Source organism: Xiphophorus hellerii, chromosome 7 (genome assembly GCF_003331165.1).
Source record: "Xiphophorus hellerii strain 12219 chromosome 7, Xiphophorus_hellerii-4.1, whole genome shotgun sequence".
Classification (NCBI taxonomy): domain Eukaryota; kingdom Metazoa; phylum Chordata; class Actinopteri; order Cyprinodontiformes; family Poeciliidae; genus Xiphophorus; species Xiphophorus hellerii.
The window spans coordinates 30,898,722-30,922,755 of record NC_045678.1 but is presented as its reverse complement, the minus strand read 5'-3'; the positions used below and the strand labels follow the sequence as shown (position 1 = coordinate 30,922,755).

At 39.5% G+C, this 24,034-nt stretch overlaps 2 protein-coding genes and 1 long non-coding RNA gene across 4 annotated transcripts in view; all 3 read right to left on the bottom strand.

Moving 5' to 3' along the window:
• Positions 1 to 12,382, bottom strand: part of slc4a3 (solute carrier family 4 member 3) — a 30,441-nt gene extending 18,059 nt beyond the window's left edge. Inside the window, exons 1-6 of the mRNA XM_032568004.1 lie at positions 12,238 to 12,382; positions 8,985 to 9,292; positions 5,493 to 5,664; positions 4,283 to 4,527; positions 4,030 to 4,199; positions 2,478 to 2,695 (exon numbers count right to left, since the gene is read on the bottom strand). Of these exons, the coding sequence (XP_032423895.1) occupies positions 2,478 to 2,695; positions 4,030 to 4,199; positions 4,283 to 4,527; positions 5,493 to 5,664; positions 8,985 to 9,026 (847 nt within the window). The 5' untranslated portion in view covers positions 9,027 to 9,292; positions 12,238 to 12,382. The remainder of the gene's footprint in view (positions 1 to 2,477; positions 2,696 to 4,029; positions 4,200 to 4,282; positions 4,528 to 5,492; positions 5,665 to 8,984; positions 9,293 to 12,237) is intronic.
• A 1,318-nt stretch (positions 12,383 to 13,700) lies between these two features.
• On the bottom strand, positions 13,701 to 14,421 carry LOC116722804 (uncharacterized). The gene is made up of 2 exons (XR_004339843.1): positions 14,370 to 14,421; positions 13,701 to 14,325 (listed from the first exon to the last, which is right to left on the bottom strand). It is a non-coding gene; the product is annotated as an uncharacterized LOC116722804 (long non-coding RNA).
• A 3,888-nt stretch (positions 14,422 to 18,309) lies between these two features.
• The window catches only part of col5a2a (collagen, type V, alpha 2a), a 45,561-nt gene continuing 39,836 nt past the window's right edge, over positions 18,310 to 24,034 (bottom strand). For both annotated transcript variants that reach the window (XM_032567114.1, XM_032567113.1), the window contains exons 45-54: positions 23,449 to 23,502; positions 23,270 to 23,377; positions 23,118 to 23,171; positions 22,929 to 23,036; positions 21,789 to 21,842; positions 21,347 to 21,454; positions 20,954 to 21,263; positions 20,691 to 20,872; positions 20,375 to 20,617; positions 18,310 to 19,255 (exon numbers count right to left, since the gene is read on the bottom strand). In XM_032567114.1, the coding sequence (XP_032423005.1) occupies positions 19,109 to 19,255; positions 20,375 to 20,617; positions 20,691 to 20,872; positions 20,954 to 21,263; positions 21,347 to 21,454; positions 21,789 to 21,842; positions 22,929 to 23,036; positions 23,118 to 23,171; positions 23,270 to 23,377; positions 23,449 to 23,502 (1,368 nt within the window). In that variant the 3' untranslated portion in view covers positions 18,310 to 19,108. The remainder of the gene's footprint in view (positions 19,256 to 20,374; positions 20,618 to 20,690; positions 20,873 to 20,953; positions 21,264 to 21,346; positions 21,455 to 21,788; positions 21,843 to 22,928; positions 23,037 to 23,117; positions 23,172 to 23,269; positions 23,378 to 23,448; positions 23,503 to 24,034) is intronic.

Here is a 24,034-nt window from a genome sequence, read left to right as displayed (position 1 = left end):
GGAGCATGGAGGCCAATCTGAGGGAAAGTTTGAGGCTGCAGGATGGAAACGGAGGTATTGATGCTGCGGTGGAGCGCCGCCCTCTTTTATCGACGGATTGGAAAACAGGGGGAGCGGATCAGGGGAGGACACGGAACGACCTCTATTTCTGCTGCGCCTCTTTTCCAAAACAGTTTCTGACACGCCGCCCACATTGGAAAACCAAATCAAGTTTTCATTCATAAATCCTTAAAGCTGAAAGAGGAAAGTTTCTCCTTCAGTTTGACGCCGTTGACTTCGGCTGCTGGAACAATAAGTGAAACATTGACCAACTTATTGACGAGTATCTATAATTATGGAGATGGAACTCATCAAAATGTTTTTCTCTATTGTTGTTTTAAATTTCTTCTTCTGCTTTGATGACATAAAGCATTTGAGCTGACTCATTGCCGATATGTACAAATAGACTTGATTGATTGATTGGTTGGGGTCTTTATTTGAGAAAAGTTTATTTCAGATGTAAAGCCGGCAGTAAAAATGTCTCCTGGACGTAGCTGCTAAGCTAGCTAGCTCACTGAGTAACGTTTAGATTTGAACCGAACTCGTTGAAGTTAAAGTGATGCAGAAATGACAAGAGGTGATGAAGATGAGGAGAACCAAACTGATGAAGAGGAGCGAGTCGGTGGGTTTCTAACTCAAGCTGTTAGCGGTTAGCATCAGGATAAAAACATTTTCTCTAATTTATAAGAAACATTTTTTACAAAAGACATAAAGATGCTTCATTGCTACTTTAAACATCCTTTCATTACCTCACAATTTGTTTTGACCTTGTGTTAGCTCCTGCTAATGGCATTAGCATCTGCTACTGGTTTAGCTATAACTAATGTCATTAACTAACTTTATGAAGCAAAGCACTTTGAACTTCCCTGTTGCTGGAATATGCCGTGCAAATAATCTCATTGATAATTAGTGGTGTTAGCTCATGCTACTGGCATTAACTCTAGCTAATGCTGTAGTTGTAGCTAATAGCATTAGCTCATGTTGATGGTGTTAGCTTTAGCTAATCATAACAGTTGATCACAAGTAAATAACCTAATATCTTTAGGTTAATGAGAAAATGAAAACATATTTAGTCAAATGTGTTTAGCTAGTCGAGAATCCGTTCAATAAACAATAACTGTTAGCATAGCTACTACTGTTAGCCTTTGTGTTGCCAGGTTGGTTTCATTCCCCGCCTTTAGTGTTCAAAAAAAGGAACAGAGGAAGCTAACATCCTAAAGTAGCTAAATATTAGTCCGTCTTCATGTTTAATGTATTTTGCACATTTTGTCGGACAGAAACAGAGCAGCTGCTAGCATGCAGCCTGTATGTGAAGCGCTGCAGGTTTCAGGGGAGATGGCTCCTGAGCAGTCGATGGCCGCTCTGCTCTGGTTGATGCAGGAACCGCCAGAGGCAGGGTCGCCGCTGAAGGGGAATCGACTCCACCGCCCGTTAATTAACGCCTCCTGACTCTGAAACCTGCTTTTCTTTCCACACACAGGAACTCGTTAGAGTTTCGACTGCAGATAGTTCCTCTGGAGAAAAACACTCCGGAAATTATGTCAGAGAAATTATAACAATTTATGAGAAAATCTCCTATTAAAAGATTCAGATGAAACTGACACTTTTGTCTTATTTAGTTTACATGTAAACAGGTGCAGGTGGGCTTCATTACATCAAATGCAACTTTGTTTAGTTTGACTTAATAAGTTTAAAAAATCTGCAAAATTATGTGGTATTATTTACCAAAATATTCACCACGTTTGGGCTTCAGTATATTTAATTTTGGGATTAATATTTGTATTATTCATTATTTAGAAAAAATGTTTTATTTGTTTGTATTTATTTATTTAGTACTTATTTACTACCTCATTTTAGAACTTTATTTCAGATTTTTATAATTTACTTTTTTATAGTCTATTCAATTTAATTTTAGCACTTTGTTTTTATTTTTAATTAAATTGCCCTGTGTGTGTTTTTTATTTTATTTTAGTCCTTTAATTTGATTTTCATTCACTTATAAAATAATTTTATTTCCTTGAGTACGTTATTTTTAGTTTTAATAACCTGCTTTGTATTTATTTATTTCATTTTAATACTTTATTTATTTCATTATTTTTATGTAATATTTATTACTTTAGATTTTATTTTATTTATTGATTACTTGTACTTTTATTTATGTTTCTCTGCTTTAATAAATTCATCCTCCCATCAAATAAAGTGAAGTTTTAATTCTGAAGAATAAAATCCTGCCGTAAATCTCAGCAGTTTGTTCGACTCAACCAGCAGGTGGCGCCAGATCTTCACTATGAAATACAAACTGATGACAGATTTCCTTGTTATGCTTTAGAAAAGCTTTTATAATAATAAAACAGAACTGATCATTTTTGATAATTTGATTGATTTGAATTTAACTTAATATAACTTGATAAACCAACAGAATAATAATCAGATCATACTTTTCATGTCGTCCAGGTCAGCGCTGACCAACATCTGGGCCTCGGCCTCGTCGGTGGGCACCTGCTGGTAGACGGCGGCCTCCATGGCGGTCATGCTGCCGATGCAGAGCCGCTCCCGCAGGTCGTAGTTGCTGCGCTGGGCGGCCGTTAGCCGATGGTGGACGGCTTTCCGCCGCAGCCAGCAGCGGCTCGGCGCCGGACCAACGGCTTCCGACGCACTGACAAGATCAACAAAAGGAAAAATCAGCAAATGTTTCCATTAGCTACTAAATCCAGCTTTGTTTTATTTTAAATGACTAAATCAGGGTTTTCTGTTGACACTGTGTGAATTGTAATGCCACAGGTTGGCCAGCAGGGGGCGCTGATGGAAACCTCTGAGTCATCCCAGCAACACGTTTCTGCCCGACCCAATCACCGTGGAGCCCTGGACCTCCCGCAGCAAAACGCCATGCATGATTCACAAACTCAACAAATTATTCATATTCTGATGGTCCTGCATGTCAGACGCCCAGCCGGCCCAATTAATATGCAACATTCAGGGATGGTAGGAGCCTGAGCTCATTACTGGTTCCTATTAGAAACAGTTACTGGTTCTAATGGTTTTATGTAAAAACAAGATAAAGAAAAAATATCCTTCTGTCACGATTCCTCTGACTTTATGATCCATGGTCAGAAGATTATCGGGTTTCAAACTGGCAAAATAAAATTCACCTTTGATTGCAAAAATTTTTTTTTTAATTATTCTTATTTTTATTCATCAAGTTGGTTATTTTATTTCAAATGATTTATTTTCATATTTATTATTTTATTTTATCTTTAGTAATTATTTTATGAATATTTTTTCTTTATTATTTTATTTTAATATTCATGGCTTTTTCATTTTTAATTTGACTTTTTATTAATTTATTTCATTTTTAGTACTTTACTTTTTAATTTTCCATTTAGTATTTATGAACATTTAATTTCATTCTTATTATTTTATGTGTATTTTTTATTCAATTTAAATTTTATTCCTTTATTTTATAGTTATTTTCAGTTATTACTTTATTTAATTTTAGCATTTTTAGTAATTTTATTTATTATTCATGACTATTAATTTATATATATTAATTACAAATTTTATCAGCGTATTCTTGTATTTTATATATTATTTTATTTCAGTACTTTAGATATTTTTTCTTTTGTATTCTGTATTTTCAACACTATTTTTTTCCAGCACGTACAGAAATAAAATAACTTGACCAAACGTCCTGGAATTCAGCTGGGGTTGCTAGGTAACGGGGCTCAACTTGGATCGGGTTGCTAGGTAACGGCGCAGTTCCATGGAAGTGACTTAACATTTGGGGGATTTTTGAAACGGCTTGTTTTCTAGAGACTAAAAAACATGAAATTATCACCAGAAAACAGCTGGGTGAGTTTTTTTAAGTGTTTGGTTTGTTTTTAGAAGCAGTAGAAACATAAATGGAAAAACACAAACATCAGATATGGGGGAAAAGAGATGGTGAACTTTTCAAACTGTAGCTTCTGTTCAGGTTTAAAGGGAACTGCGAACCCTCGGGAAGCTGCTTGTCCTCCATCTTTCTCCTCGGTTCTGTCGTTATTTGCCGCCTCCCTTGTCAGCGTGAGCGCCGTTTTCCTGGAAGCGGAACGCTTTTCGTTTTCCACGTGGACGGCAGCAAGTCGTAGCGGTTCCTCCAAGTCCTCTTGGCTCCCAAAACTAAACTGAGAGGAAGACGAAGCTCAGTGAGAAGAGAGGAAACGTCCGTTTATTCAACAGGAACGTCTGTTTCTCCAACTTATTTTACCTGCGGCCGGATGTCCGGGAACTCGGTGGGAGTGGCGGTCGCCAGGCGTGCGTCGGCGTCGGACTCCGCCTCTTCCTCGTCTACTTCCTGGATGGTGGGCGTGACATCGGAGGGCGGCAGCGAGGTTTTTTTTCTCTTGCGTTTCTTCTTGTGCCTGCGGTCGGCGCCGTGCGGCCGCTTGCGCTGCAACGCGGGCAGGTGAGTGGATAACGGGTGGTGTGTGTGGAGAAACGCATGTCTGTGATCTGCCAACAAAACAAAACGTTAAACTGGATCTGAAGAAGAAAAACGTCCAGGGTTACAACAGCTCTGATACAGTTAGCTTTAGCTTTAGCATTAAAAATGCTCTCAGTGTGTTTGATAGTTTTTACTAGCATTTATTAGTTAAATGCTGTTTAGTTTCTATTAGTTTTGATTGGGTAATGAATACTTAACAGAGGATTAAATTGTATTCAATTATTCCTGAACAACAACTGATTTAAGTTAGCTCGGTTAGTCCACAAATGACAAACTTATACTAGTCCACCATTTTGATAGACGAATCAAATAGACCAGGGGTGGGCACTCCTGGTCCTCGAGGGCCGGTGTCCTGCAACTTTTAGATGCATCTCTACTTCAACACACCTGAGTCAAATAATGAGGTCGTTAGCAGGACTCTGGAGAACTTGACTGCACTTAGGAGGTGATTCAGCTGTTGGATTCAGGTGTGTTGGACCAGGGAGACATCTAAGAGTTGCAGGACACCGGCCCTCGAGGACCAGGATTGCCCATCCCTGAAATAGACGAACCTTGTCCATCAGCTAATGACTAACTAATGGGTAACGGACTAGTCATTAGTCTGTTTGCATAAGCTAATTGCTAATGCTAATGACAAGTCTGCCGGTAGCATAAGCATAATGGATGATTTATCCTAGTCTGACATTTTGTGAACTAGCTCAAGCCTGGCTAGGAAGATTACGGAGTGCCGTCATGTGACGTAAACTGCTTTGTTGGGAAAAATAAAATCTATTTTACTTCAAAAGGCTAATAAATAGATTCATAAACATAAAAGCGAATATCTCTAATGGTTTAGTAAGTTTCATAAACAAATCATATAGTTCCAGTTAGTTATAGCTTTTCCCCATTAATTACCGTTTAGCTAAAAAGCAGCACAAAAAAAGAATCAACATTAAGCTAAATGTGTTTGTTTGAGCTGTGCCACCAGGCTTACACTCAAAGTCCTTCTCGGTGTAAAGTCGGCCCATCCGCTCGGCGCCGCAGGACGCTGAATCTCCGATGATGTCTCTGAAGCGCTCTACAGACAGAGCCTTCTCCCAGCTCTCCTCCTCTTCCTCTTCTTCTTCCTGCTCCTCCTCAGCTGCATCCTCATCCTCCGCCTTCACCTGGAGGAAAACAGGACAAAAAACTTTAAAGTCTCCAACTCCATTTACACCCAAAGATAAGGGAATAATTCATTTTTTGATTTACTGATGATGGATGCTAACGCTAGGCTAGACTCGTAACACAAACAGCAAAGTTTACGAGAAAATACGAGAACCAAGTCATAATAATACGAGAATTAAATTCTAAAAGTACAAAAATAAAGTCGCAAAAATGTGAGAATAAAGTTGAGCATCTTGTGAAGTTTTAGTTTTAGTTTAATAAATCATAAATACCTCTGATTGAAAACAATTTGTCTCTAACTGCATTTCCAGCCCAGCTAAACTCGATTCACCTCAAACATAACATTCAAAGGCCTCTATATTAATCTGATTGATTTTTATTTATTACTGAATATTTTAGAAATATTCGACCTTTAATCTGAGGATATAATCCCAGACAACAGAAAGAAAACCATGTCTTTAAAACTGCAGCTGCAGGAAGGAAAACAAATCAATACATCAAAGTGCTAAGCAGCAACAAAAAATAATGCACTTCTTTCCCTGGAGGGCAGGGGGCGTGTCCTCCCCATGCGGAGCTTCTGATTGGTCAAAACCCTCAAACAAGTCGCTGACTTAGCGTCCAATTGATGCTGACCCAGGAAGTAGTCTGATCCCTGAGTGTACTCAAGTTTCTGAGACGTCCATTAGCCGCTAATCACCAGAGGGACGTGGGGACGGGATGCATTTAATGCGCTACCTGCTACAGGGCGGTGCAGGTGGGGGGCAGGTGGGGCAGGCGGGGGCAACAGGGTTTCTGCCGGGGGAAAAATCCAACTCATCACTGGACAACCCTGAATTTACCAGATGTGATGGAAATTGACTTTTTCCACCAGAAACAAAGTATTTCAGCCGACTGAACAAGCCAAACATGACGGAAACCTTAAGTTAAATTAATAAATATTTTTTGAGTGTAAACAAGAGGAAGCTGCCATGTTGCGCCTCAATGCTCAATCCTGCCCAGCATTATTAAAAATAAAGAGCAAATCCGACTGCAGGAAGAGTTTTCTACCAGTAATAGTCAAGGATTACAAAGTTTCCATGTCCTTACAGAAAGATTATTTTTATTGACAGACTGGAAAGATTTCTGTTAAAAACACCAGGTAAGTAGGTTGGTGCCACCGATGGTGAGTCTTTTTGTTAGATTAGTTTTTCCTTTGTTTGTACTTAGAGTAGATGGTAGTTAGACCCAGTTTTGTTTTATTAATTTTTTTGATTTGACACAAACTAACCGTCCTTTTCTCCCCCACAGGCTGTGCAATCTTTGGGATTTTTGCTAAAAAAAACCCCAACAAAAATATATTTTTTATACAACTGGCATCCTGTCAGTTTATTGTGGTTGTTGTTGGTGGCAGCTCTGACGCAGAAATGTACAGTGAGATCACGTGTGCAACATGTCGGACATCTTTCTGTACGTCTTCGGTCATCTGCTGTGGTTCTGATCCAAACCGCTTTCACACGATGCACAGACAACAGATACTAACAGCTGAGGATGAACAGTCGCGGCTGCAGAGAGGACATGAATGAAAGGGGATTCATCTGCGACGTCTATGAGAAACAACCAGGTGACAGAAAGAATCCAGTTTTGGGATTGACCCGCCCCAGGAACTCTGAAACCCCCCGATGTGACGGTTCCTCCTCTCTGAGACGACAGCGTTGGTTTGGAGAGAAGCCAAACACGTTATCAGATAATTCAGCAGAAGAAATTATCACCCAGAACAAAATTAGCGACTGTTTTGAGTCTGGAGAAGTGGAGGGTCCAGAAAATACTTATTCTGAAGTCCTGAATGATTTAAACATTCAGAAAACAAAGAAAGGTGTTGAATAAATGTTTCTGTTTTTGTTTAATATCTTTTGTATCGTATTTCCTTGTCATGCTCTTTTCTTTTCTGGTATTTCCACTCTTTAGTGTTTTGCCATTTTTTGGTTTTGCCTGTTTATGTTTTTGTTGGAAGTTTAAAGTGAAGCACTGGTAAAAATATTTTACCAGTTTCCTGTTTGCAGGTTTCTCTCCGGGCGCTCCGGCTTCCTGCCTCAGTCGAAAAAGATTTTAGATTTTACATGGATGATGGAAGAAAACAGAAACTTGTTTATAATAATATTATTATTATTATGATTAACTGGTCAGTGATGTAAAGCCTCTTCTTTGCTGCATTACGACACTTTCTGCCCGTCTCTCTGTAAGACCCTCTGAGCGGCTCTAGATCACACACATTTTGTGTTTTAAATTTAAAAGGCTGTAATGATTTTACCTTCCAGATGTCCTGCCGTGTGTGTGTTTGTGTGTGTGTGTGTGTGTGTGTGTGTGCGTGTGTGGGTGTGTGTGTGTGTGTCTGACATTTCTGTACCTTCACATTCAATCTCAGCATTGCTCAAAACGATTCAGTAGTGTCACCATTTTCATCAGTTTTGGGGAATGAGGGTTTTTTTGTACATAATACATTAATAAATTCTAATATTATTTAACGTTTTTTTTATTTCAGGTGTTCTGTCACTAATTGAAATATGTTAATTGACCCATCTGTGTTTGTTTCAGCTCCAGTCGTTTGACTTCATGACACATTCAAGTTTACCGTATTTAATCTAATAACAGAGGAAATAAAGTTGGTGGTTAACATCACCCAGCAGCTTCTGAAGCCTTACATTAAATAAAATACAGTAAATAAACAAGCTAATAGCTAATAGCTTCCAATGAGCAGTTAGCAGCACTTAACAGTGATAAAATTAAACGTGGTTAAGATGCACAACATTAATTATGTTAAGTTATAAACATACACAAAGCAAAGCAAATTTACTAATGAAACACTGTATGTGATTAAATTTATCTAAAATATATGTTGAACTATAATACTTGTAAATAAAACCCAGAGCCAATCCGAATGCAGATCACGGTCACAGAAAACGGGGGAGGGGCCGGCAGTTACTGGTTGCTATGGTAACCACCAACTGCCAAAGGAAGTTATAAAGTTTCTGAAGAAATTTAAACGGAGCCCGTCGGTTGGATCTCAGCGTTAAGTAAATATGAAAATAAAGTCGTATTGCTACCAGAATAAAGTCGTCATAGTATGAGATTAAAGTCATCAGAATATGAGATTAAATTCGTAATATTACCAGAATAAAGCGATATTAAAACAAGAATAAAGTCATAGAGCGAGACGTTTTTCATTTAGATGAAGTGTTTTGTCCAGAATGTCTACATTACGTCAGTTTTAGAAATGAAACAAAAGTCTGTAACGTCTCACCTGGAACAGATAAAACTCACATTAATTTGAAGGGATTCCTACCTGTTGCAGGTTAACCAGAACATCATGACCTCCAGTAGCCATGAGTCCAAACCAGCAGCCAACAGGAAGAGTCTCGACTCGCAGGCTAGCTAACACGGCCGAAGGCTAATTTAGAAGAGCTAACGGGCAGGAACCTGTGCAGGGTAATGGAAGAGTTTAACGGGGAAAGGACTGAAGGGGAGGTACGGTTAGCGCCATGGGGAGAGGAGGAACGGATCGGGCGGGAAACTGAGAGAACCTGGAGAAGGACGGGATCAGCCCTTCTCTTTCACCGCAGGGGGTCCAGTAATCCTTTGGGGTGGCATAACCTGAAGGGGAAAGACAAAACGAGACACATCAACCTCTGAGTTATCACTTTTACCTGTTAGAGATAAACACTATCAGAATTTATCACTGGATAGCATAGCAACTGTTAGCTGGTGACACCTGCTAGCTGCTATAGCTAGTGACAGCTGTTAGCTGCTATAGCTAAGCATTGAATCATGTCAACAAAATTATCCGTCACAAAGTTAGTCATAGCTCATTTATTTCTTATCCAATTTCTATAAAATATGGCTGAAATTAAAGCTGAGGAAACTGCTTTTGATATGTAAAATATGAATCTATTTAGAGTGGCAGCTAGTGAGTATTTTAGTAATCAAACAAGTAATTGGATAGAAGTTGTCACACTGCAGATTTTCATTTAACCACTTCAGTCTATTTTATACAATATCTCAAATACACTAGGATGCAAATAAACAAATTCCTTTTTTAAAATAAGGAAATAAACATTTTATTGCATAAAATGCAACAACATAGCATTCCTTTATTGTACGCGTCATCATTCATAGATAAACTGATTAATTTTTGCATTAACTGATTTAATTACTGGAGAGCCTATAATCTCTTTATGGTTTTTTTTTTTATTTTTGCAGAATTTGAACCATGTGAAGCTACTGACAGGGAAACGCTGGCTCAGCTTCTACTCAGCCAGCTCCATACTATTTACTACAATGATAATATCAAATGTCTGTGTAATGAGATAGCTTTGAATGGATCAGCTTTTAAACGACTGAAGGAGACGGTGATACATGAAGCTGGAGTAATACTCTGTTAGCACACAGTGTGGTCTAAAGGTGAATGATAAATACCAAAACAGAGGCTAGACAGGAAAATAAAACCTGTGGGCAACGACCTCTTCGATGGAAAGATGAACCGTTGGTATCAAAATAAAGCTAGCAGAGCTGGAGCTAAAAAGGAAGCTAACCAGCTTCACCTTTAGCACTGAAAAGCTGCTAACATAGCTTTATCTTTAGCACTGAAAGGTGACCAATACAGCTTCACTGTTAGCACTGAAAGGCAGCCAGCAGAGTTTTGCCGTTAGCGCTGTAAGGCGGCTAACATAGATTTGCTATCAAGGCAGCTCTAACAGCTTGACAGTTAGCACATAATGACAGCTAATAGGGCTTCAACTTTAGCATGAAAAGGCAGCTAACAGAGCTTGACCATTAGCAATGACAGGTGGCTAACAGCTTTAGCACTGAGAGGCATGGCTAATGCGCTCCACTGTTAGCATTAAAAACCAAAGCTAGCTTCATTGCCTTCATTACACGATGTCCTTCCATCTCCTCTCTCCCAGCTTCTCCTTCAGTTCTTTTGGGTACTGAATGGGAATAAAATCAGCAAACATAGCAGTTGCACAATTTATAAATAAAACATTTATCGTGGGAAAACATATCGGCTTCTTTAGGCAACAATAAATCTTGAAGAAAAGCTCTTGGTTGTACAGATGGGTCGTTGTAAATGATAAAATCCTGTGATTTGGGATTTTTTTTAACACAGTTGGACTTGGCATCATTGCAGAGACATCCTGCAGAGTTTCACAGCCCACACTGACAAACTGACAAGTTTTTTCATGCACAGCAAACAGAGAGTCGAATATTGTGACTTTACTGGAGTTAATCCAGTAAATAAAACGCACCATTCTCCCAAAATGGCTGAAACAAAATTCAAATCTTTATACGTTAAATCCAGAGTCTGAACCAGAAACTATCAGCAGACCCAGAATTTATTTGTACCTGACAAACTTGAACTGATTTCAGACAGAAGACCGCTCTGGTTCCTCTTTGAAACAAATTACTCAGAAGCATGTTAGCAGCAGTATTTAGCAAATATGAAAACAAACTTAATATTTAGCAAACTAAACAAGATTGAAGCTAAACATTTAATTTGAATCTAAGCATTTAATTTGAAGCTAAATACTTAGCTAGCTATGTAAATATTTTGTATAGAGACAAAATATTTACCGTCAAATTAAATGTTTAGTTTTCTAAGTAAATTTAGTTTAGCATCAAATGAAATATTTTACCTGCTAACTAAATATTTAATTTGAAACTAAATATTTAGCTTGCTAACTAAGCATTTAGCTAGCAAGCTAAATATTTTGCAAACAATATTTTGTTTGTTTGAAACTGAATGTTTAGTTTATGAAATGTTTAGCCTCAAAGTAAATAGCTTGCTAACTGAAAATTTCATTTTGGAACTAAGTACTTAGCTTGATATGTAAATGTTTAAGTAAACAATTAGCTTGTTTACTAAATATTTCATTTGAAACTAAATATTAAGCTTGGTTACTTAGTATTTAGTTAACAGGCTAAATATTTAGCTTGTTATCTATATATTTAGATAAGGTCAAAGTTCTACAAATAATCAAAATAATTAGCTTCAAACTAAATATTTAGCTTGCTACTTAAATATTTAGCTAGATAATAAAATATTTCGTTTAAAACGGACCTTTATATAAATTGATGTTAAAAATATAACTTTTTCTCTTATGACAGGCTGAAAAACCCAAATGACCCTGTTAATTTTTACTGTGTAACTTTACAAGCAGCACATCCTTCCTACGGTTCCTTTTCACGGTAAAATATTCTATTTATATCGAATCTAAATCGAATCGCCCGCCTGTCGTGTGTAGCGGATCTCGATGTTTGCTGAGTCAGGATTCACTGGCTGCCTCTGCAACAGGCTCCCTGTCCTGCAGATCCTCCGCTGCTGCGATGCATTTCCCGCTGCATCACCCAGCGCGCTGCAGCACATCAACACTAACCAGGGAAACGGCAGCCTCCGACTCTCCTGACGGTACCTGAACACACCACGCTGCTGTAAAGCTGCACAATCAGCGCTGTAATCTGCAGCTGCTATTTACACGCAACATGCGTGTCTTTGCTGAAGCCACCCACTCGGGATCATTTCCACCGCAGCGGAAACCTACCTGCGCCGTGGCAGCGCAGCAGTCCGGCTGCAGAGGCGGAAAGAGCCGATGTATCCCGCGGCTATGCGCGGAACCAGCCCGACTGCTCCGCGGTTCCGTAACCCAGTAAAGACACGCCAGTCTGCCCACTGGAAGGATGCGACACCACGTGACCGTGGACGGACTGCGAGAAAAAAATAAAACCGAAGACTGCTTCAGTGTTTCACATCTGAATTAAGTCAGTTTTGCTAATTACGTAAATTTCGATCTCGTTAAAAAATAAATAAATAAATAATAATTAAATGTGATGTAAATAGAAAAACTGAATAAATTTCTGCAAAACATTTTATATTAATCTAGAAAATATTCAAGAAAAAAACCCAAGACAATTTATGAGATTGAAAAGTCAAAAGATTTTCTGGAAAAAATCTGAAATTTTGAGATTAAATTCAGAAATTTTCTAGAAAAAAAATATACATATATATAGTTAAAGAAAAGTTTGGAGTTGAAAATTTAAAATTTTTGGAAAAATGAAAAAATTCTTTTTTTTGAATTTCCAAGTCTTTTTCTAGAACATTTCTGAAATTGATCTCAAATTTTCTAATTTTTTTCTAGCAATTTTTTACTTTTGAAACTAAAATTTCTCCTCAAAGGATTTACAGACTTACCAGAAATATGCAAAACTCAGAAACACAAAGGTCCCATTCAGAATATTTCTCTTTAAAAATAATTTTTTTTTAAAAGTGATTAAAATTGTGAAGTAAACCCATGAAATGATTTAGTCTCTGTGGGCGGGGCTAGTTACAGCACAAATTTAATCCTCTCTTGCTGAACTCTGCTAACCTCGTTCTTTGAAAGTCGTCTTCCTGGTGATGGAAGATCGTCATTAACGTTCCTCAGAGTTTGTAGGAGAAATTTTACTCTCAGCAGATTATCGTCAACATGGCAGATAAAAACAGAAACGTGATTGAATGTTTTGGAAAACAGTGAAAAGTTCCAGTAGATTTCTAATATCGCCATCTGCTGTATCGGAGTGTCATCGCCTGATCTGCAGCCATCTTATCTGGGATCGATTTGTCTTGACTTGCTGTCACTCACCATCAAATTACTAAATACACATTTTATTTGTTTTCTTCATCAGCTGCAATAAAACTGACATATATAAGTGAATTGTTATTAAATTATGTAAATATTTATTTGTTTCATAGTTTGTTTAATTAATGATTTATTTATGCATGTATTTACTTAATTTTGCATCTCACTTTTTTCACCTTATCTGCTGCTAAAAGAGAAGACAAACTGCAGATGATGAATCATCCAAAAACACAAATATAGTCTCAGTAAAACATTAGTTAGCTTCATTAGTTTCCTGTTTGGTTGAACGTTTCTTATTTCATGCAGGAGTGGAAACCGGATCAGACGTTTCACCAGCCACAGTTTTCTTTTCTTCTTTTGATTACAAACCCCACAAGTACAAGCAAATCATAGAAAACGTATGATTTATTCTTACCTCTATGAAAACCAATTTACTGACAATAAGTTTACCATACAGATGTACAGATACAGAATAATTTAACATAAAGCCTGGACACCTTAACAGGGTTGTAGTGCAATAAGTTAATTTGAAGTAATTACTAAAGACAGACTTCAACTACACAACCCTAACATTGCAATCATTGAACATTTAAAAATTTTGGCAACAACTGTCCCTGATAGTATTTATTAAAGATGTCCAGTCATTTTTAAAATATCTTTAAATTGTATCAATAGCTGTTTTCTAACTGTTATATTTGTTTTCCCTTACTTATTACAATTATTACTAAAATATGTCAGGACGTGTTCATTATGAATTCCACGGACCATCATCATCATCATCATCCAGAGTTTTCCTGCCTTCCTGTTAGCTTAGTGCTAGCTTCCCCCTCACACTCACCTGCCTTCCTGTTAGCTTAGTGCTAGCTTCCCCCTCACACTCACCTGCCTTCCTGTTAGCTTAGTGCTAGCTTCCCCCTCACACTCACCTGCCTTCCTGTTAGCTTAGTGCTAGCTTCCCCCTCACACTCACCTGCCTTCCTGTTAGCTTAGTGCTAGCTTCCCCCTCACACTCACCTGCCTTCCTGTTAGCTTAGTGCTAGCTTCCCCCTCACACTCACCTGCCTTCCTGCCTGCATGAAACTTTTTCTTTATGAACATTTTCACTCCTTCTTACCGGGCAGCAGCAGCTAATCTGAACTCTTCCTCAGTCTGTCCCTGGTCGCGTCTCTCTCATCATCATCCTCCGACGATAATAAAGCCCCTGAATCGCTCATTCCCTCTCCTTGTCCGTTACTGAATCTCCTCCACTGGTCAAAGTTAGTGTAGTAATGAACATATCGGTTAGTGTGACACATTTTTCTGAATGGGCTAATGCGCTTTTTAGCTTTTGTCGTAGTTTTTCTGACCCGCCCGTCTCATATCCGCTCATTTCCTGGGACTCCGGTTAGCAGCTAACTTTAGCTGAAAGGGCGGTATTTATAAACTTAGAGGGGAGGGGCGGGCCAAGGAGGACTGAGGGATTTCATTGGATAAGCCCAGCGTCCGTCAATAAAATCAACCAATGGACTGTCGTGGTCGATAAAAATGAAATTTAATATAACTTTTTAGTTAAATTATGACAGCGTAGGGCCGCCAGATATGAACATTATGTACATCAGTCTGGACTACAGACGGTCAGTCCTCCCCTGGACGGAAGTTAAAGCTGAATGCAGCTTTTTTTGTTTTGTTTTGTTCAAATTGTCAACCCGCCACAGTGGCGGTGCGTTGCTCCAATTTACACGCCACTTCATACTTTTACCCGCATTTGGCCAGTGGCGGCTGCTAATTTCCACCCCTGATTTCATGTAAACAAAAACTGCGAGAATCTGTCCAATAAAAACTCTCTGAAGTTGAATTCATTCATCCCTCCACTAGATGGCAGCACAACTTCAAATTTAACACAATATTGAACTCTAAATAAAACATGTTTCAAGGCCTTTTCATTTTTAATGATCCTTAAATCACTAGTAATGGCAAACAGGTCAATTATGTGACAAACTTTAAAATAAATTAAGGACTCTGCTTCACACAGGATGGATTATTAGCATTCTAACTCTTTCTTTTGTCTTTATTTACTGCCTATTCTTTACTAACCTTGCCTTTAACTTGGAAAAAAGTTACCATACATGAACTAGAATAACTGAGAAACATTTTTCCAGTTTTGGTTTAACTGGAAAGGTTAGGGTTAAATTCATAAGTTCAATCCCTTCAGTAGAGATGCAGCATTGTTTCTGGTTTTCTGCCCCTCTTTATGAAACTGCTCCTGTTGGATGATGCTGTGCTTTATTTTTAGTTTGGTGGGCTTTGCCAAAAAAACACGAGTAACTTTTATCAGTAAAAAATATACAACTAAATCTAATAAAAACCTTCAAAACCAAAGACAAAAGTGAAGCTGTTTCTTCATGATCACTAAGTTTACAGAAACTCTGTTTGCTGATTGGATGATCTATAAAGTGCAACTAAGCCCTGAATCAACTTTCTTTCTTTTTTTTTAATAAAGTGTCTAAATTGGTCCATAGAGGTGCTATTTTTTTTGTTTCTGGACACATTTGTACATTTTTCTGTAAATTTATTTAATTTTGCAACATTTTTCCCAAACCGTCCCAGTGCTGCCCTCGTTGGGGCGAATGGTGGTACTGCATGCGATTTTCCTATTGGTTCCAGTCCAGCTTGGTTGATGTTTACCTCACTCAGACGCGCCCCCTGGTGGCGAGTCAGGAGGTGGACTAGCTAGCATTGATTGATAGCGTTTCTCAGCTTTGCACATTTGAGATTTATTTACATTATTGACGTTTTGTTGCCATTAAAATCTCCAGAAACAAATAAAAAAGCGTTAGATTTATTACTAGTTGCTTTTTTTAAAAGTTGCTGAGACGTGTTGCTCGTTGCTTCTTTGACAAAAATTAACTAGATTTGTCACTAGGTGCTTCGTGAAGAACCTGATTTGTTGCTAATCACTTATTTTAAAAAAAAGTCATTAGATTTGTTTCTACTTGCTTTTTTTTTTTTTTTACAAAATAATCAGACGTGTCACTTTTTGGAAGAAACTAACTACATTTGTTGTTTTTTTTAAGTTGTTAGCTTTGTCGCTAGTTGCTGTTTTGCAAAAACATCACTAAGTTTGTTTGTAGCCATTTTTGTCTCTAATGTTTTTTTAAAATGTATCAGATTTGTTATTAGTTGCTGTTTTGCATAAAAGTCGGTGATTTGTTTGCAGAAATCGTCAGATTTGTCGCCAGCTGCTTTTGTCCTAGAAGGTCTGAATATACAGCAACATATTTTCTAAGTTGGCATCAAACTTTTCTTTGTCCGGATGATTAACCCCTTTGACGCTCGCCACTCATTCCCAAGCTTGGCCACACCCCTCCGTATATTTTGGCTCCGCCCACTTTCAACATTTGTTTGGGGGTGGGGCTAAGTTTTCACAGGGGGTTGGTTCCTCTTTGAAACAGCTGGATTTTGTTTGTGGGTATCGCAGTAAAGGGGCTGATTACTGATGCGTCTCAGCAGGCTGTAGGTCTGCGGTTGAACTCCGACCTCAGGGGCGTTTGCTGCAGGTTTTCCCTCATTTCCTGCCCAAAAGGCAAAGAGAGTCCATTATACTCCATCCACCACACGGTTTAATACGACTGTTGTTCTGTCACATAAAATCCAAACATTTTGCATTTTAATGTGACAAAATGTGTAAAAAAAAAGTGTTGTGAATAATTTTGCAAGCTGTTGTGAATTTAAATTCATAAATGAGATTTGAAACCTGCAACCTCTTCTTATCAGCAGAAAAAAAACCAACTAATCAGTTGATCACACGATCAATTAGTGATTTTTTTTAAACAAAAGTTTGGATATTTAATTTATTTTTCCAGTGTTGAATGTTCTTTAGAAATTAAAGTTGTTGTTTTTTTTTTATCTTTGGAAGGATTTGGATTAATACCATGTACTCTTACTACCAGTTGAAAATTGTCTCAAAATAATACTTTTGTTCATTTAAATAGTTTCTGGAACAATTTATCCAGAAAAAGTTGTTATTGTGACGGACTTATTTATAAACATCCAAACTTTTCCACTTCCTGTGTGAAAAATTTCCTCTTGCCAGCTTTTTTCAACGGTGGCTGAAAGGCGCAAATATGCATCAAACACATGAATGATGCAAACTCCAAAATGCATAAACATAATCTCAAACTTTTTAAACCAAATAAAATGCACAATTTTAATAGAATACAGAAATAATACAATTTTCTTCCTTGCAAAAAATTACAAATGACAGAAAATGTTTTAAAAAATGTTTTTTTATTTCAGCCGTTCCTTCTGTGACTTGACCTGAATTCAAAGTTTAAAAAGGAAAAAGAAAATTATTGTCAAACAAGATGGTAGTTCTTAGGTACGCTAACATTACTCTCAATTATGGAAGCCCAAAAGTGCACTGGTGAAAAAAAAATCCAAAAATGTAATTTTCAGAAACAGAAAATTTGATAAATCTGTAAATTGATTTATCATCTGGCTTTACACAAACACAAAAAAACAAATGGAACATTAAAAATGCTGCTGTCACAGAAAATAGAAGCGGGAGAGAAAATGCTGCCAATCGCAGAAACAGGAAGTATAAAATACTGCATACTCGCTTTACTAAACGCAAGTCCTCCTGACCACTAGGGGGAGTCTGGAGTCGGTAATAATAGCTATGTAAAAGTGCTGCTCAAAGATTAGCACACATTCTCTTACTTCCTCAAACTTTCTTCTGTTCATCCAGTCTTTCTTGAAGGTCTGTTCCCAGATGATTCGGCGGTCGACGCCCCCTGGTGGTTTGGAGGACCTTACAGTTTACTGCTTCTATTTCCTGTTTTCTTTTGCGTTTGTTTTGTTATGTTTGTGTGTTTTGGAGTTTGAATCATTCATATGTTTGCATAATAAATGCAAAATTGACTGAAATAGTGACAGAAGATCCTTTAAAAAAAAAAAAAAAAACGGTTCACGTTAGCGCCGCCTCCAGCCTGACAGGACCTTCATTAATTTGACAAAAACTTGGGCAATTAAAAAGCATTCAGTTTAATTTGTTGCAAAGCAAAAAGTACAAAGCAGACAGCTAGTTATTCTAAAAAACTGAATATAAGAAGGATTTCTAGAGCATAATTATAAGTCCAGAATACGGCAAACCGGGAACCGGCGTGCATTGGATGGTGATATTTGCGCTACCTGTTGCTGTACCGTTTATTTGGGTCAAAAGTCACCACACAGCACTTCACTTGTCCCTCCATCATCTTTATTTACACCCCAAGCAGCTCTGCACCGGGAGAAGAAATCACTTGGAAAACAGCACCTGGCAGGACAGATTTACACGTGGTTTTCTGATTTCTGAGCGTCGGTGGCGAGGTAGCTAACTCGGAGCGATTCGATCCCCCGCCTGGCCGTGCGGCGATCCGGGGAACTCATCATCCGGGGCTGCCTTCCCCTCTATAGCACCACAATGTGTTCAATTCAAACATAAAAACAGAGTTCTCATTAAAAACAGTAACAACAATAATAATAAAAGCAATGAGAGTGGGACACGGGCTTATGAACAGCAGCTCTCAGTTACTTTGTGTCCAATTTGTGGAGTGAAATTTGCTGCATGAAGCTTTGAGCAAACAAACACGAGATGACGACGATTTAGGTTTTTCTTTTTTTACCAATTATTTTTCTTAAAAACCAAAAATTCATACAAAATTAGAAATCTTGGATGTCTTGTTGTGGGTGAAAAGCACAATAAATATCCTGCCACAGGGCCAGAAGAGTCCTCAGTACTCTGACCGTGTCAGCTGTCAGTCCAACAGTCTAAGGAAGTTTACAAGAAGCATACTGGCCCGATGTCGATGCCGAACTCTTGACTGGGGCCACCAATGTCCACAGGGGCCAAATCCACTATGGGAAGTCTCGCTGTTTTCTGTGTCCTGTACTCAAACACTGTCTTGCCCCAGCTGCTGGACGCTTGCTGTAAAACAGAGAAACCAAATCAGTTCCTGACGGTAAGAAGCACTCAGGGTGTTTACACTAGTAGAAATAACAGAAAATTATGACTTTTCCTTCAAATAATTCCTAACTTTAGCATCAGCTTCTGCTATACAGTGAAGCCTCGCTACATCGCGGTTCACCTTTCACGGTCTCGCTGCTTCATGGATTTGCATCATGAATTGTGTTCTGCATTCTGATTGGCTAAACAGTCTCTCCGCTTCTACCTGTGTGTCAATAATGTTGTGGTTTAATATGTACACGTACGTAAAACAGCGTGCCAAATTTAAGTTTGCAAATTCTCTTGCAATTTCAAGAATCTTTCTGCCCAGAAGAAAAAAGAGCAACAACAGCTACCGATAACTATGATCTTCTCTCGAAAAAACACACCTGCACCGCGGGCTTTAGAAGAAAAACCGCTACAGAGCGGAGTCAGGCTGCAGCGGCTCAGTGAGAAGAGCAGTGAAATACACGAGAGTCACTATTTGTCCTACTGTACTTTGTTTTGTTTTTCATAATCATTTTTTATTTTCTCCTGTTCTAATCCAATAACTCAGGTCGCGGTGGGGCGGCGCTGATCTCCGCAATTTGAAGGCTTTAGTTCGTATTGATGATTACAATTATTATTTTACAGTACAGTAGTTATTTGTAAAAAAAAAAAAGGTTTATACAGTACTTTTATTTGTTAAACAAATGTTTGGGCCTGTAAAAAGGTTTTATTCTTTGGTTTCAATGTATTATGGAGTATTTTATTGTATAATAATTGTAAAAAAATAAAGGTTCCTACTTCGCGGATTTCGCCTATCGCGGTTTCTTTTCAGAACGTAACCCCCGCGAAAAACGAGGGTTCACTGTATACCATGTTGGTTTTATTGTATTAGCATTAGCTTCTGTTATATATCATTAGCGATATGATTAGTTAATGATTAGTGCTTCAGGGTTAGAGCAGCTAACGTTTAGCTAGGGTCAAACACTGCTGGATTTATTGAATAGCTTTCCTGAAGCCGTTCTTCTCTAACATATCCAGGATAGTTTTGGAACAGGCAGTCTTCCTCTGTTTCTCTGTCTTGTTCTGTTGGTGTTTCGGGGCGATGAGCCGTACCGAACAGGAGTCCTCCAGCACCGTGTATCTGAAGCGGTTGTTGCCCTCGGCTTTCAGCTCCAGGTCGTTGGAGCCTTTGAGGATCACGGCTTTCTTCAGGTTGCCCGCCTTGGCGTCGTTGTAGCCCACGGAGTTCTTGCAGTGGTAGGTGACGGTCTGAGACGCCTCCTTGGACAGCAGGCGGATGAAGGTCATCTGCACCGCCACGGAGTTCGCCGGCTGATCCCTGTTGCCGTAGGTAAACTGGAAACACAGAGAAAAAGTTAGTGCTGTGCCATGAAGATCCTCGGGTAATGCTGAAGAAGTTCTGGCTCACGTGCGTCCCGCCGTTGATGTCGGCTCCAAACCACACGGGTTTGTTCCTGGACGCGGTCCACCACACTTTGCGAGGTATGCTGGCCGGGTTGGCGGAGATGCAGGTTTCTCCGGTGTCCATGTTGCAGTGAACCTTGATGGCATCTTCTGAACTGCCCTGGTTTGGATCCACCCAGTACTCACCTGCAGACAAAGTCACCAAAAGCTACTTCACAACCCAAACTGTTCCCTTCCTGAGGCGCTGCAGGCCGTAAAGTGACGTACCGCTCGTCTTCATGGGGTAGCACCTCTTCAGGTCGTCGCAGGTCCTGGCCGGGTGCTTCCTGCTGCCGTCCGGACTCTTCATGCTGTCGATCTGACTGCTGAGGGCCTTCAAGGTCGCCTGGACGCCCGGGTCCACGGGGATGATGGTGGAGGAGTTGCTGTTGGGCAGGGCTTCGTCTTCACTGAACTCTGGAGGAGGAGGGGGCCCGGAGTCGTAATCCTGGGGTCCGCCGAACAGATCGTCCATAGCCGCCACGGGTGGTCCTGGAGGCCCGGGAGGACCGGTGGGTCCGGGTTCTCCTGGAGGGCCCTGTCGATTCCACACACAGCTTTATTTATTCTAGGTAAATAAAGCTTCCAGTGACTCTCAGATGAAGTATTTCAAAGCATTACCTGAGGCCCAATTTCTCCACTGAGTCCTCGTGTCCCTGGAGGTCCCATCGGGCCCGGCTGACCCATATACCCCTCCTTTCCAGGAGGCCCGATGGGCCCAGGAGGACCCTGAGTCAGATTCAAGGAGAACTCAACATTAGAAGAAATCAATGGTCTGAGCTGAACTGATGCTAATGCTAATGTTGTTATGCTAATGTTCGGTTTAACATTTACAGCTAATTATTCAAATTTTTGGCCTCATTAAAAACATCAGAAATGTATCTGCTGCTCCTGTAAAACTATAGAGATCATACAACTGATCCACAACACAGCACTGAACTGGCCAGAGCTAACGAACATTTGTATGTGACAGTTACTGGAGGCATCAGCAGCTACAGTTTTTATCTTGCATTAAAATGAAAACATGTTTTCATGATAAAACCGATGTAAGTGCAGCGCTTACCCTCGGCCCGCCCGGTCCGACTATCCCAGGAGCTCCTTGCTCTCCAGTTGTGCCCTAAAAAATATTAATAACAAACATGAGGAGCAATTTTCAGGCAGAAAATCTCACATAATTGCTCTTTTGTTCACCGTTAATCAGATAAATGGAAGCTCATTTTGAGAATCTCGGTATCTTCTCATCTAAAACCTTAGAAAATAATCCAATCTTAGAAAATTGGCCTTGTGATTCCTGTCAACACTGCTTCTCTCTAAAGTACAAATACTTCAGAAATGTCAATGTTTACACTTTATTAGCCTGAAATTAATATCTTATATCTCCAATTTCTAAGTGGAGTTAGAGAGTTGTATTTTCCATTCCTTCAACAACAAACGCCAATCAGACATAACATTATGGCCTTATGGAGACTTTGCCTCCAGTAGATGGTAACCTGTGGTATTTGGCAGTGGACGGTTGTCGTGGGTTGGAATTGTTTGTCCAGTACATCCCAAAAGTCCGCTTCAAGAGATAAACTTTCTGTTTATCTAGAAAGTCCGGATCGTTTGGGGAACTGTGAATGCGTAATCAAAGTCTGAAACAAACTCGGGTCCTTCTATAAACCTCGGTTCGGTTGAAGTGGACTCTGGTTCGGTTCCAATGCATATGTGAACACCAAGCAGACCAGAGAGAGCTCAGTGTTTTCAGAGGTTGGTTTGACTCAGAGAACCACAGCAGGTGGAGGTGGAGCAGATGATGAAGTTCTGGTTCCAGTAGAACCGGGTCGACAGGTCTGTCACATGTGAAAACATCTGAAGATCTGAGGAATCTGGAGACCAAACCAACACTTCCTGCTGGTTCTGGTCTGTAGCCATGCTTAGGTAGGCATCAAAGTAAAATCCATGTAGATGGAGGAATCCAAAGTTTCCTATTAGAACACGACCCAAACATTCACATGTCCCGGTTTTGATTCTCTTGTGCCCATTGTTGGGGAATCAGTGGACAGGGGTCAGATTGGACCCACCAACAGAGGTCACCTGGACAGTCACTGGTCATAATGTTATGCCTGATCAGGGATCAGTTATGTTGAGTTGGACAGCATCTGTCATTACTGAGGAACCTGTTCATGTCTGGACTCTTAAAGGTGGGAGGAGGAGCAGGCTGTACCGGAGGTCCAGGAAGACCCTGCAGACCCGTGTATCCTCTGTGTCCTTTCTGTCCTCTCTCTCCATGATCGCCCAGGTCACCCTTATCTCCTCTCGGTCCTTGTGGTCCCTGAATTGGAAGAACAAAGTCTGTAGCTGCAGTTCATCTCAAACTGTATCATTTGTTTTGTTTCACGGCTTTAAGACGGACCACCAGTCCTCGTTTTCCAGCTGCTCCAGGTGGTCCTTGGGGTCCTCTTGAGCCCTAAAGTCAGTAGAAAGACCTGTGGTTAACCTTTGACCCAAACCAAACCCTCAACACACTCCAACAGATGATGTTAGAGCTGAATGGTAAAGACTTACAGGCTCGCCTCTCTTTCCTGGAGAACCCGGCGCACCGACGGGTCCTGGGGTTCCAGGAAGTCCTTGTGGACCAATCAAACCCTCCGGACCAGAATCTCCTCGGTCTCCCTGAAACGTTTTGGACTGTCAGTGTTTTGCATCATAAGAACCGGAACCAGAATGTTTGGTTTTCCTCCTACCCTCTGACCCAGACCGCCGTCTTTCCCTGGAGGTCCGTCGGATCCGGCCGGGCCCTGAGCAGAACCAACACCATGAGTTACCGAGTCCAGAAGGTTTAGCAAAGGAAACTGATAAAAATGAAACTCCTGCATAGTTCTTCATAGACTTTGACACTATAGATCATGAATTGCTCTAGAATAAATCAAAGATGATCAAAGATATCGACACTAAAGCTGGGCAATAAAACGATAACACAGGCAAACATAAAAAATAGATATAAAATAAATATTAATGTTTTTATTCTTTATTTGTGACTTGTCTTTTTATTTGCTAAAGTCGTTAGCATGTAGCCTGGTAAAGACAGGAAGTGGTTATGGTTCCAGTAAATAAACAGAACTGACTATGTGAATAAAAAAACTATAATAAACAAACTTAGTCTGGTGGGGAGCAATTAAAGCCTGGCAGCCCACCAGGCTGATAATTCACTGGGAGAAACCGTGCTTATGTTTCTGATGGAAAAGTTAAAAATTACCTAAATAAAAAATTAATAATAATAATAATAATAATAATAATAATAATAATAATAATCACATCTTTGTTGAGCAA